General features: G+C 45.7%; 1 protein-coding gene across 3 annotated transcripts in view; it reads right to left on the bottom strand.

Annotated features, from left to right (window-relative positions):
- Window positions 1-4,933: 4,933 nt before the first annotated feature.
- The window catches only part of slc6a9 (solute carrier family 6 member 9), a 41,549-nt gene continuing 31,694 nt past the window's right edge, over window positions 4,934-14,788 (bottom strand). For all 3 annotated transcript variants that reach the window (XM_029131577.3, XM_029131576.3, XM_029131580.3), the window contains 6 exons: window positions 13,586-13,823; window positions 12,693-12,827; window positions 12,507-12,606; window positions 10,797-10,897; window positions 10,000-10,170; window positions 4,934-9,368 (listed from right to left, as the gene is read on the bottom strand). In XM_029131577.3, the coding sequence (XP_028987410.1) occupies window positions 9,114-9,368; window positions 10,000-10,170; window positions 10,797-10,897; window positions 12,507-12,606; window positions 12,693-12,827; window positions 13,586-13,823 (1,000 nt within the window). In that variant the 3' untranslated portion in view covers window positions 4,934-9,113. The remainder of the gene's footprint in view (window positions 9,369-9,999; window positions 10,171-10,796; window positions 10,898-12,506; window positions 12,607-12,692; window positions 12,828-13,585; window positions 13,824-14,788) is intronic.

Genomic DNA, 14,788 nt, shown 5'->3' with positions numbered 1-14,788 from the left:
GGAGAAGGCATTCGACCGTGTCCCTCGTGACATCCTGTGGGGGGTGCTCCGGGAGTATGGAGTCCAGAGCCCTTTGCTAAGGGCTGTTCGGTCTCTGTACAACCGGAGCAGGAGCTTGGTTCGCATTGCCAGCAGTAAGTCAGACCTGTTCCCGGTGCATGTTGGACTTCGGCAGGGCTGCCCTTTGTCACCGGTTCTGTTCATTATTTTTATGGACAGAATTTCTGGGCGCAGCCAGGGGCCGGAGGGGGTCTGATTTGGGGACCACAGGATAGCATCTCTGCTTTTTGCAGATGATGTTGTCCTGTTGGTTTCATCAGGCCAGGACCTCCAGCGTGCGCTGGTGCGGTTTGCAGCTGAGTGTGAAGCGGCTGGGATGAGAATCAGTTCCTCCAAATCTGAGGCCATGGTTCTCGACCGGAAAAAGGTGGTTTGCTCTCTCCAGGTTGGAGAAGAGTTCCTGCCCCAAGTGGAGGAGTTTAGGTATCTTGGGGTCTTGTTCACGAGTGAGGGAAGGAAGGAGCGTGAGTTTGACAGACGGATCGGTGCGGCGGCTGCAGTAATGCGGTCGGTGTATCGGTCCGTCGTGGTGAAGAGGGAGCTGAGCCAAAAGGCAAAGCTCGCAATTTACCGGTCAATCTACGTTCCTACCCTCACCTATGGTCATGAGCTTTGGGTCATGACCGAAAGGGTAAGGTCACGGATACAAGCGGCTGAAATGAGCTTCCTCCGCAGTGTGGCTGGGCGCTCCCTTAGAGATAAGGTGAGGAGCTCTGTCACCCGGGAGGAGCTCAGAGTAGAGTCGCTGCTCCTCCACATCGAGAGGAGCCAGCTGAGGTGGCTCGGGCATCTAGTTCGGATGCCTCCTGGACGCCTCCCTGGGGAGGTGTTCCGGGCATGTCCCACCGGTAGGAGGCCCCGAGGAAGACCTAGGACTCGCTGGAGAGACTACGTCTCTTGGCTGGCCTGGGAACATCTTGGGGTCCCACCGGAAGAGCTGGAGGAAGTGTCCGGGGAGAGGGAAGTCTGGAACTCTCTGCTTAGACTGCTGCCCCCGCGACCCGGCCCCGGATAAGCGGATGAAAATGGATGGATGGATGGATGGATGGATGGATGGATGGATGGATGGATGGATGGATGGATGGATGGATGGATGGTGTTTCTGTCCAGAGAAAGTTTCCCTTTAGTTTAACAACCGACAGTTTGTTATGTGTGAAGTGAAGAGAAATGCAGAGGCAGAGCAGCAAGTGAGTGACTGACGGCTTCCACTCAGCTGTTTGGCTGGAAGTCATAGTAAATCCTGCCTGATGTGAACCAAGACGGTGAATCAGTATAGAATTTCACTGAATCATTAAACAGCTGCTTAATAAATCAGTCGATGAATCGTCTGCTCATGAAGCTACAGGACACTTGAGGTTATCTGGTAATGGGTGATTGAATCCATCCTCTTTGTGGTCAAGTGGTCTATTAATCTACAGTAAATAAAAGCACAGTAACGTTAAAGACACCTCCCACCTCCAGGACACGATGACAAAGAGTCTGGAGCCTCTGAGTCAGAGTCAGAGTCATGTGTATGCGGTTCAGCTGGGATAAGAATCAGCAGCACCAGCTCTGAAGCCTTGTTTCTCCAGGTTGGACGTATCAAATTGTTGCATCAGGGGCAGTAATGAGGTCGGTGGAGGCTCCTCCCCTCACCTACGCTCAGAAGCTCTGGGTCATGGCTGAAAGGACCAGCATGTCACATGTCACTTCAATTCAGATCCCTTGATTTATACAGTAAAAGGACGCGGTTCAAGACCTTACAAGAGCTCAAGAACACAGCTGCAGTACTGCATGTAGCGCCCTGGGACAGACTGCCAGCTGGCCTGAGAGAGGGAGGCAAGGCTGCTGCCCTGGTGCCGTGGACGGGCTCCACAGAGGACTGTCTACCAGTCACTGAGGAAGGAAAACGTCGTCTGACCTTCGCGTGTACTTCGCGTGAATTGAGTTGCTGATTAATAGTAAAGATAGTTTTTTCATGTCATGCCAGTGACTGTGAAGAGCCACTCTCCTCCAAACTAACACTTGAGCATTTGATGAGAAACCTCCATCTCTGCTCTTTCGGACTAATTCATGCCGAACCTGCACCACTTTGGGTCGTCCATGACAAATCGATGACCAGTTCAGGTGAATAACAATAGGAAACCAGTGGCCTTGTGAATAAAAGTATATCATGACAGTGTCACCACTCATAGCAGCTTCCTCCCTGCAACCGTTTGCTGCAGTCGCTTTCAGACTAAATGCAACAGTGGTTTCACAGGCAGGAAAATGACTTCCTGTCAAGAACGGGCTGCTCCAGTCTAGAAACTCTTCCTTCAGCCACCGCTGACACATGGGCTGAGCCTCGACCTGCTGTTCGTGGACTAGACGCACGGCACACAGATGTTCTGCTGGTTCAGACAGCTGGCCACATCTGCACGTGGAAACAGATGTGTGGAGGTAACATCACTAACTGAGTCACGGCCGTGCGATGTTTGTGTTTGATGCCTTTTACTGTCGGGTTAACTACTAACTAACACACAGTGGTCTGTGCTGCATTTACAGCCCCCTCACTCTTACAGGTAATTAGAAAACAATTACAGCATCCTGCTTCATCCACCGGCAGTGTTTGATGCTAAATGAAAGGAGGATGAAACACCTTCATTAAATGCAGCCTTTTTCTTTACCCATGTTTGATGTTGGTAATTGTCTCCGTGGCAGCGAACCGTCCTCACACCTTATTGTAAAACACAAGTGCCTTCAGGCAGAGACACCACACGGTCACGTGGTCTGTACTTAAAGGCATCACTCAGCATCCAGGACAGGATCCAGGATGTAATGATCAGCTGATGAACGTGATGAATCATTTATTTTATGAACTACATACTGCTTCACGGTCCTATGAACTTAGGAACAGGCTTGGTGCAATCTTTCTTATGAAAATGGATAAATGATCACAGCAACAACTGTGTCGCTCTGTCATATTTGGATCACCCTGTGAAAACGACTGCATCAGTAGAAGCTGAAGCCTTTTGCTGGAATGTAGTAGGAGCTCAACTATTACTGCTTCTCTAACCCCATCTAGTGGTTCACCAGCATAATTCATCACACAATCACCCTCAGTCTGGCAGGTGTTGGCTGCACTCCCCCCCCCCCCCAAATAGAAAATATAGATTTTGTGTTCCTTTTTTCACATCCATCCATCCATTTTCATCCGCTTATCCGGGGCCGGGTCGCAGGGGCAGCAGTCTAAGCAGAGAGTTCCACACTTCCCTCTCCCCGGACACTTCCTCCAGCTCTTCCGGTGGGACCCCAAGACGTTCCCAGGCCAGCCGAGACACGTAGTCTCTCCAGCGAGTCCTGGGTCTTCCTCGGGGCCTCCTACCGGTGGGACATGCCCGGAACACCTCCCCAGGGAGGCGTCCAGGAGGCATCCGAACTAGATGCCACCTCAACTGGCTCCTCTCGATGTGGAGGAGCAGCGACTCTACTCCGAGCTCCTCCCGGGTGACAGAGCTCCTCACCTTATCTCTAAGGGAGCGCCCAGCCACCCTGCGGAGGAAGCTCATTTCGGCAGCTTGTATCCGTGACCTTGCCCTTTCGGTCATGACCCAAAGCTCATGACCATAGGTGAGGGTAGGAACGTAGATTGACTGGTAAATTGCGAGCTTTGCCTTTTGGCTCAGCTCCCTCTTCACCACGACGGACCGATACACCGACCGCATTACTGCAGCCGCCGCACCGATCTGTCTGTCAATCTCACGCTCCTTCCTTCCCTCACTCGTGAACAAGATAGAGAACCCCAAGATACTTAAACTCCTCCACTTGAGTCAGGAACTCTTCTCCAACCTGGAGAGAGCAAACCACCTTTCCGGTCGAGAACCATGGCCTCAGATTTTTTCACATTGTCAAATTATTTCCTCTAACGGTCTAATGGTTTTGCCTTCTTGTTACTGCTCTAACAGGCAGCCCACAAACTTTGAGGGGCCCACAGAGACCTCTGCTTTATTAATAAGAACATTATTATCAGTAATAAATTATATTTCAAGGATTTATCTACAAAAGAATTGCAAATAAGACTAAATTACAGCTTATTTCTGCCTCTCCTATCAAATTACACCCCTCCTCCCATTTACTGCAGGGCTGCTTCAGATGCTGTAGGGTCACGTCACATTCAGCTTCTGGGTTAAGTTCACTCAGGACCAGTGTTGGCTTTGAGATCAACTACTGTACCACTACCCAAGCACTGGATTTAACCCAGTATTAGACCCTACTGGGTTACTGTACTATGTTAGTTTTGTGCTGTGGCCTTTGTAATGTCAATCAGTCTATTTTTTATTAATCAGGCACATACATTTCTATATGTATTCATGTACATTATATAAGTGTATAATTCATACTGCTGTAGCTCTATCAATCTGAGTGTACAGTATGTACACATGGACACAATCGTTGGTTCTCCTTTGTTAAAAAAAAACAGTAAAAATCAGACATTGTTTTGTTTTTGCAGCAACAAAACTAGAGAGTCACCAGATTAGTGACAGATCACTCAAAGGTCAACAGCTTCAATCTCAGCTTCACAGTGGTCGTAGTTAGTCTCAGGTATGACTGTGAAAACATGAGTTGCTCGTCTCCACGCTGGTATGTAATTAAAATAGAGATAATTTATCAGACTTTGAGGTTTTGGTCCTTCAACTCTCTAATTAATGTCGCTTTTCTGCGACAGACATCATCTGTGAAACACAGAGGAGGAAGCGTCTGTTCTCCTGGATGGTCTGCACCATGCGGGACCTCTGGTAGAGGCCTCATAGGCCAGGGGCTCATCCTACAGCAAGACAATGAGCCCAAGCTGTGTCACAACCACCTTAGGACAACAAACTCTCATCATGATACAAACAAAGACACGGTGACGCTCTGATCTTTAAAATAGATTTTATTTACCATTTTGTAATTCAACAGTTTACAATATACAGCTGACAGGACTAAGACATTTCAATGGATTTTGGCCCTAAAGGTTGAACAACAAGAATAGCAGACGTGGTTAGCTCGACAAATAGATATGATAGAATGTACCAGAACTGTCTTCTCTTTATCTTCTTGTGCTTTTCTCTCCCATTAAACAATTCACATCAGCATAACAAAAGTAAAGTATTTAGTTCATTTTCTTGCAGCCAGATCACAGAAAAATACATGTATTTACTGTATTTCAGGTTTTAGTAATATGCTGTGACTTGATGATTTTTTAAAGTGCTGTAACGTGAGATTATGCTTCCTGTAACTGAGCATTAGTAGAAATTTAAGAGGTAACGTCCTGTAAACCACAGAGAAGCACAAGAACCAGGTCGAGTCACAGCTTTGTTTAGTGCAGTGAACGAAGCAGTTGTTCTGTTAACAATAGTCCAAATGTTCACGCTTCAACACCAGTGGCTTTCTGCGCAGCCGGCGCATCATACAGTGTTAGTTGGTGAGATAAGTGAGTGAACATTAGGAACTGGGCCCAGCCGTGATCTTTTTAGAGGCCCAGTGTTGAAGACCTAATTGTTTTGGTAGTCAGACAGTCAAAAATCTACCAATAAAGAAACAACTTCACAACATTAGACTGGTATTTAAGCTCCACTGTCATCTGACATCACATACTGTAGTAACTGCACACTGTAGGTGAACTGATCCTGATGCTTTTGCCGTTTGTTTGTATCTAGTAAATGTTTTGTTGGAGCTCAAGCCGCTCGAGAGGCGTGGGTCGAGGGCGGCTGAGTGTCAAAGGCGGCAGCGAAAGTACTTCTGTACGTACATGTAATACTGTTTAAAACACATTATCATAGCTGTAGCCGCCTTCTCCTCAGAGCAGAGCTCAAGTAAAAACCATCCATGCTATTGTTTTTCAAGTTTCGATCCAAAGCTCTTTGTTTGGCAAGGTTTTACTATCAGCTGGCTTCATCTTACGTTTCTATTAATACAACCTTGGAAACAAACAAAAAGTAGTGTCATTAACACTGGTTAAATTCCAAAGGTAAAATATGCACTTCTCTTTCTCTTCTCTTAGTACAAAAGTTTCTCATAAAAGATATTGTTAGAATGGTGTTAGCAGAACAGGTGAACAGGCTCATCTAGGTCTGACACGTTACAGGTTTGAGGACATCAACACCGACACTACGCCTGCTCTACAAGCAGGCTCAGCAATAAGAGCTACACCACTACACAGAGTACACGTTAACCTGACATCAACTACGTTACGCTACCAGAAAAAAACAAATGAAACCAAACCTGCCCAAAGCGAACACACGTACCCAGCCTTGACATGAACACACACACACACAGCGTGATTATAGTTGGTTACGTTACTGTACAACGGAGGAGGAGCTGCGGGGGCAGCAGGAACGGAGAGGGCCGGGATCTATAGAGATGGTGACACGGCGGCTAAGCCCCACACACAACAGCATAAACACACGAGACGGGCAATCAGACAGGAAACACTCCCTCACACACACACACACACACACGCTGTCCTCGGATACCTCGCCTCAGCACATACGACAGGGTGGTACCACAAGAAGCGCCACAGCCTGTGTGATCAGCAGGAGTGGTAGTTACAGAGCAGCTCGGTGTGGCAATGTCTGAACCTCCAAAGCCACAAATCGCCAGTTACAGTAGAACCGCCCCGAATAAAACCTTGATGTGCTCGTATCAGTAGCTTTGTGCTTATCCTCACCACTGTAACTACATGTAGCACCCTTCCTCTTCGCAGTGTTTGTGGTCACAGCTCAGACGCAGACCTCTGTTGTGCTTTGACTACCCTGAGTGTCAGCATCACTCCCTCTAGTGGAATACTGAAGACATTGCACTTTCATTTTCATTTTCAAATAAAAGTTGAATTTGAAGACCTGGATGGTGGTGAAAGAAACAAATGATGCAGATTAAGCTGTGCTTCTGGATTTAGCAAAACATTTACACATGCTGCATTTCAATTAATTGCAGCGTTGGCAATTCCATTTTCTGAGAGTACGAACCACTAGAAACGGAGCTGCACGTGGCAGCTACAAGCTACATTAGTATTAGTATCCACTGCCTCGTCCAAGTCTCACTGTGCGATTTGAAAACTGCCTTATGAAGGCAGACCTCTCCCACTGGAGCTCCAGCGTTGTAGGACATGACCAACCGACTCCAACAACACAACCACAAATCAAGTCAGAGATGAGCAACGGTAAACATGGTCAATTATGATTCTGTCGTTTTTATGTTTTTGTACAAAATAAACATGCTTCTTAATTATTTACCAAGTTACTTTACAATATTAAGAGGTAAAAAGAAGAAATCTACGGAGCTACATTTTAAACTACACGTTATCTTTGTTATTCTGTGTCCTTTAGGAAACAAGCTCATCCTTGTTCTATGCTCACCTGTCACAGCACAGCTTGGCTCAGCGCTTTAACAAGTGTCTGTAAATATGTTAGATGTTTCACTGACTGTAAGAGAACGACACCAGACCAGTCTCTGAAGTACTGTTACCAAAAACATATGCAGGTAGTTAATGTAATGTTTTTGGTAACATGCCTGAATGCGGTAGATTGCTACGACCCACGGGAGACTCTGAAACACCTATGGTCCTCCTGGGAGACCTGGTCCTCCTGGAAGACCTGGTCCTCCCTTACTAAGCACGTCATAACAAATTCTCCCCCTGAAAAGTTTCCTGTGTTTTGTGTGTTTCTGTTTCAGTCCCTATCATTTCAACAGCCCAGGTTTCCACTGGTGAGCAACCACAATTAAATCACAAATCACACTTTGCTTGGACCCTGAGGAATGGGCACTGGGATCTTATCCTTCAAAGATAACTGGCAACAAATGTGTGTGTGTGTCCTTGTGGTCAAATCAAAGTAGGGCCCCAAATCCTTTTTTTTCTGCCAAAGTGGGGCCCTATGGCCACTTTTGGGGTCCCCTGGCTTGCCCCACAACTTTAAAGGCCTTTTTGAGGGTCAAGATGTGATTTTAGGGCTAAGGTTAGAGTTGAGGTTTGGTTCGGATTAGAGCAAAGGTTAGACGTCTGCCTTTAGTTGTGATGATTAGGGTTAGGGGCTAGGGAAGGCATTATGTCAATGGTGGGGCCCCACTTTTATATCACCCAAGGATGTGTGTGTGTGTGTGTGTGTGTGTGTGTGTGTGTGTGTGTGTGTGTGTGTGTGTGTGTGTGTGTGTGTGTGTGTGTGTGTGTGTGTGTGAGAGACGACAGCAAGAGTTACAGTACGATTAAAGGTCACCAATAATCTCTGCTCAGTTTTCAAGCAGCTTTAGTGGAAAAATTTACAAATGGAAATTTCCACATCACTTCTGCTGATTAGTCGCCATCTCTGGTGTTTGTTAAACATTTGTTCTCTATAGAACTGTTTAAAGAATCAGCAGCATAAAAATAACAGGCTTAGTCTTAAGCTGAAGTCAACTATGGTTGAGGTCACTGTGTCGTGTGAGCTGATGAGTACGAATGAGTGCGTGTGCTTCTTTCTCCGGCCACAGGCTTATTTCCATTATGTCGAGACTGTGAATGGCCACAACACAGGCACAGTTCATCCTGTTCCTCTCATACAGCACCACAACCATCAGATCACTGCCACCGTCTCAAGCAAACCCAACAGATTAGACATTGTGTGTCTCGTGTCTCTGCATGCACAAAACAAACACATGCAGCTTCACCATCTACTGAACCTCTAATGGCATCGGATGATGGCATTTACACGTTTCGCAAAAAATGAAAGGAAAAAATGCAATATTAAATTATGTGGAACAAATCAACAGCCCACACACACACAGACACACACACACACACACACACGCACACACACGCACACACACACACACACACACTGATCTTTTGGATGACGACCCACTGTTTTTTCCTTTCGCTTTTTTCCTTCATGTATCTAGCGACAACACGTAGACAGATAGAAGAGGTTAGGATAGATATAATAAGCCCTTACAATATGTAAAGGTCTCCAGCGAGTAGGATCTCCCCCACAGACTGTGGGAAAGTGGTGTGAGGATGGAGGAGAAGGGAGGAAAAGCTGAGGGACCTAAGGAGGAGATGGTTGCCGTGCCGTCCCAGCCGTCTATGCACTGGGGTTGGGGTTGTTATTTGTGTTGGTGGAGCCGTTGCTTCCCTGGATGGTGAGGCTTATCTCATCCTTCCGCTCCTTCTCCTTCTCCTTCCCCTCCTCCTTCAGCTCATCCTTCAGCTCTTCCTTCTGGTGGAGGGGACGGGCCTCCACGGTGTCTTCAGAGGCCATGGGGGCGTAGCGGCCCGTCCGGTGCTCCTGGAGCGCTGGGCCCCACTTTGGGTGCGATCGGCACGCGTGCTTCAACCGCTGAGACACGGACACAGAGACAGAGTAGCAGTGAATGGTTCCATAAAGCAACAGGTTGGTATGTGAAGGTCTATTTATATTATTTATTGACCGACAGTCAGACTGATACTGACATTTACATTACACCAACCACTAAGCCAACAAACACTGCAAGAACCTCCAGTGTCTAATAGTGGCCATAGCGGCCTGGTAGCTCAGTTGGTAGCGTGTCGACCTCAGAAGGCAAAAGGTCTACGGTTCGATCCCCCGCTTCGGCATCAGGTGTGTCCCTGAGCAAGACACTTTGCGCTAGCTCCCCGAGCGCTGCTCATGTGGCAGCTCACTGCTCCCCCAAGGGGGATGGGTCAAATGCAGAGAATGAATTTCCCCACTGTGGGACTATTAAGGGTTAATTTCTTTCTTTCTAATTCATGCAACGAACAAGTAGCCTTTAATTTTATAATTTTAGAAACATATGTTTTTGTCTTTACAGGAATGCTGTTAAATGTAACAAGTCAACCACTGTTGTTGGTTTTAGTCTCTAAACTGGTTTCAGTGCTGAGGTACGTCACCTTCTAGACACATTCTAAGGAAACAACAGACTTCACCTGGAGTGAAGTCACTAAACTGCACTGTGACCGAGGCACTGTACCTCTCTGAAGGTGGCTCCTGGGGACCTTGAGATCTTGTAAAGGGCGTAAACAGGTATGCAGATGACGGAGGACAGGGCCATGGCGAAGCCGATGGCCAGAGACCAGCCAGGATACACGTAGTCGTTGTAGGTGATGGGCTTGTACTGGATCACGGTGAAGATCAGGATGAACTACACGGACAAAAGAAACACGTGGAAACAGGCAGGCGTTCAGAGATTTGTCGCTTCAAACGTTGAAGATCTGAAACCGAGGCCTCTGAAGCCTTAACAAGACCGAATAATGAGTCAGTATGAGTCTCGGGATAAGTAGCTGGTGCTGCTGTCTGTGCAGCTGCTGACATCAGGAACATCTCTTGTGTACAGGTGGGATGCGTGCGTCGGAAGCAGAGCAAGCGTTTCCTTTATTTTAAAGTTAAAGATGATTATGCTTAGAAATTTTGACTGTGAGCTTAGTCACAGTTTATGCTGAGGCCCTGGAGAGCAAAGCATTGATTTGTGTAGTGAAAATGAAGAGGAAAACAAAGTGCTTCAAATTCAAGCAATAATCCCCAACAATGAATTTCTTTTTTGGCTCAGCGTAGTCTGCTTACTGCTTAACAAGTCTGCTTGGGAAAGCTCCACGGGAGCAGCTACATGTGTCTGTTTCCCAGTTAGAGGTTTACACTGGAAACAAAGGCAGCCAAACAGATTATTGGTGATGGAAGCTCATATTTAGGTCAGGCCACTAACAATGAGTCAGCATCTCAACAAAGTTTACAAAATGACACTCAACCAATCAGTGTGTGTGTTTGACCTACAGAGATGATGAGAGGGGAGATGAATCTCCAGCAGACTTTAAAGAAGAGAGGCGGAGGGAAGCCCAGCATCATCTCAACGTCTTTGAAGTAGTTCCTGTGGCCTGCAAGGAAAAGCAAACAACGGAGACATGATGTCCCAGATGAACAGCGATGCTGGTAGAAGGAGTGTGATATGAGAGGAAGCTCCAGCTCTGCTGGAGCCTGTCCACGTTGTAACCGTGGCAGTTTGCCTGTGATGGACACGTGTGAGCTTCAGGACTAGCTGCAAATCACAAGGAACATTTAAGGAACATTATTTTTTTATTATAAATTGAATTATTAATAAATTATATTCATGGTGGTACTTTTTGTACGATGTCTGGGACAGAAAAGATCCTAATAAGATATGTAGGCTAGTGATTAATTGTTGCCATTGTAAATCACATTAATGCAAATTTGTGACATATAAAATGTTAAATGACATGACTTGAAATTTGTTCGTTTTTTTGCCAAAATCAAAAATTTTGCTACAGCTTCTGTAGCATGATTTCATTGAAAAATCTTGAAAATTTCAAATTTGACAATCAAGTCTCGTCCCGATTTGCATTGTGTTGCTGCTCTGCTGTTTTTTGAGTCTTGACACAGTCGTGTATGCTGACATTCTGGGGAAAACTCAGTGTTCAGTGTGTTGCCCAAGGACACTTAGACCAGGGAAGCCAGGTATTGAACCACCAATCCCAATTATCCAATGACTGGTGGGCGAGGGCTCTACCTTTATTCAATTCGATTCCATTCAGTTTCATTTATATAGCACCAAAAAACAACGTTATCTCAAAGCACTTTACAAGGTAAGGTTTAAGATCTTACTCAACTGAACCCAAAAACCCAAACCTTTAACTGCCATGTAATTAATTACAGTCTGACAGCAACAGTGGAGAGAAAAAACTCCCTCTTTGTGAAGTAAAACACAGAGTAGGTTGTTACAATGGCAAAAATAGACAAATTTTTCACATTAATATTATCTTTTAAGTCTCAGTTCAGGTGAAGTACGAACGCACTGCTGGATTGTTGAGTGTTTTTATTTACTGTTGTAGGTAAGTGTGTGTTCCTGTCTGTGCAGCAGCCTAACTGCCCATAACTTCCATGTTTCTTTGTCGTCTCATGACACAAACTGAATCCTGTCCACACACCGTGTTCTGTCTTGGCCTAGTCTGAATAGTGTTTCTACTTTTAGCAAAAACCATTGTGTCTACAAATACAGAAAATAGTTTATAGTTGTAATGAGCCTTGTTGGTTGAAACTGTGAGGATTATGACAAATATTGCATCGACTGTGTATTATAGTAATAAATTAATAACATGATGTTTGTTATAGCTGTTATTGTCCTTTGGTTGTTCACAGTCTAATTTTTAACATTGCAAGATTGATTTTTAATTTAGTTTTTGGACCCTGGAAACAGGGCCGGGTACCATTCTATCTTTTCATTATAATATAAATTTATTAAAATGGTTATGGAATATCTATGATGGATCACCTCTGGATAATAAATAAAAGTAATTATCTAAAATTTGTGATCCATAAATTCCTCACACCTTTTGTGTCTCCCAATAGGCAGTGAAATACCAATTAAAGAGCCCCAGTACATGCCTGAAGACCAAGCCTGTGGCTCTAAGGTATGATGAGAACGTGAAAGGCACAAGACACCACACAACTCTCTGATTTCCTCCTTACCATAAATGTACATGATACAGATGCACATGATGCAGGAGATGATGACCAAAGAGAAACTGGCAGCATAGTTATCCATCAGCAGCAGCCAATAGATTCCTGCCTGCACACAGAGAAGACAGCAGGTCAGAGCTTCAAAGGTGTGAGAGCTGAGCAGCCGAGTCTCTTTGCTCTCTATTGGGGGCTTACCTGTGTGGTTAATGGCACTCCCAGTAGGAAACCCACTATAGCCACTGCTAGCGTTACTACAGTCTTGTTCCTGATGATCCAATCAGTACCAACCTCGTCAACAATCGCCGTCACCAGAGTCTCCAACAGACAGAACTGAAAGAGCAGGTAGGAGACAAATGAGATAAGACTAAGAGCAGTCATAAGTTAAGATTAGTCATACTTCAGTTAGGGAAACTGTTTTCTCTGCATTTAACCCATACACACACAAGGAGTAGCAGCGAGCAGCCACACATGGGGCGCTCAGGGGGCTGTGAAGTGACTTGCTCAAGGCCACACCTGGTGGGAAAAACTGGGTTTAAACTGGAACCTCCTGCTTTGCAGGCCAAGACTGAAGCCATAGCCAGTGAGCCACCACAGCACTACTGACAGAAGAGTGAAGGAGTCAGTACTTAAAAGCAAAAGCAATAAAGTACTAACTGTATAATTTTGACTTTTGTTTTCATATTATATTTCAGCGTTCATAAATAACCAATCAACCATATATATTTATACTTATATTTATATGCGGCTCAATGGGTAAAGCATTAGTCTGGGAAGCAGGAAGTTGCTGGTTCGAGCCCAGTTGTTTCCAATAGCTCCCACAGTGTGCCCCATATGTGGCAACAGTACATGCCACCCCCAGTGAGGGTACAGGTTAAATGCAAAAAACAGAATTTCCGGAATCAGTGAAGTGTGTCTTGTCTTATTTTATCTTTATTTATTTCATTACATAACCATAAACTATTATGGGGTCTAAGAAAACTGCAACGTACACAAAATTCTTTTCTCATACTGAGCACCTTACTGTACTAGTCACACCTGTAGGAGCAGCATTTAGTCCAAATAGTAATGGAATTGTTTTTAAGCCTTACCTGAGTCCCCAGACCCAGAAGAATGAGCATGAAGAAGAAGAGCAATGACCACAGTGGCGAAATAGGGAGCAGAGTGAGGGCTTCTGGGTAGGCCACGAAGGCCAGGCCCGGGCCGTGGTCGGCCACCTCCGACACAGGGACGTTCAGGTGGAATGCCATGAAGCCCAGGATGGAGAAGATGACAAACCCAGCGTACACACTGGTGGCACAGTTGGTTATGCTGATGATGATGCTGTCTCTGTAGATAGAAAGATAAAGGCGGACTGGATAAGAATCCACCTAAAGGAACGATGATCAGGCCTAAGGGAACAAATATGATCTTTGATCAAGCTTTTCATCATTTGATTCTGCATTTCAAAATGAATACTTCTCCAGTCCAGGAGTTCCGGTTCTGATATTTCCAAACCCGAAACAGCTTCAAGCTGTTGAGCACAGTATAATTAGTGGTTTGATGAAAAGCTACACCTCTGTCACCTGTGAACCGGCGGACGTGTAGAGAACTATCTCTGGCTCACTCTTTAACAAGGGACTTCTCCTCCTCCCAGTTCCTGCTCAAGTCATCGCATCTTCTCTCACCTGTTCCCAAACCACCAATTGGCTTCTCTTGCTCGAAGCTGTGCACTGCTGCACGGCCCTGTCATAGGCGAAGAGAGAGCGGTGCCGTGGGGACCGAGCAGCAGCGACCGGGCTGATTAAGGTGGCTGTGCAGCTGTGTGAGCAGATAGCACAACCTCAAGCTCCTGGCACAGGAACAATGGGATCTTCAGTCTTTCTCCACACCTCCTCCGACTCTCTTGATGCCCTCAATCTGTCAGCATGTGTGGACGAGCTCAGGAGAGTAAATGGCTTGATTTTTTCCTCCGCTTATCTCCTTTCCTCCATCTTGACATTCTCCTTGGCGTTGTTGTTGTTGCCTTGGTGTTCAAGCACAGCGCTTCCTCCTGAGCCACTGTACGTAACATTCACCTGCATCCTCTTCTTCCTCCCTCTATTCGGGTTCATACCTCTGCTGATCATCTCAGCTTTGCAATGCTGCCAGTTTAAGGATTCCAGTGTAACTAACTTCTCTAACATTTGTAAATACTGAGTTATTGCGGTAAGAAAGAGATTATGTAAGTGTGAACACTAAACTGCCTCTGGCCATCTTTCATCATCGAATCATCATCAAAATACAATCTCCTTCATGTGAGTCTCTGACAAAAA

The sequence above is a fragment of the Betta splendens genome, chromosome 17 (assembly GCF_900634795.4).
Source record: "Betta splendens chromosome 17, fBetSpl5.4, whole genome shotgun sequence".
Classification (NCBI taxonomy): Eukaryota; Metazoa; Chordata; class Actinopteri; order Anabantiformes; family Osphronemidae; genus Betta; species Betta splendens.
The sequence above is the reverse complement of the archived record's forward strand: the minus strand, read 5'-3'. Positions and strand labels throughout refer to the sequence as shown.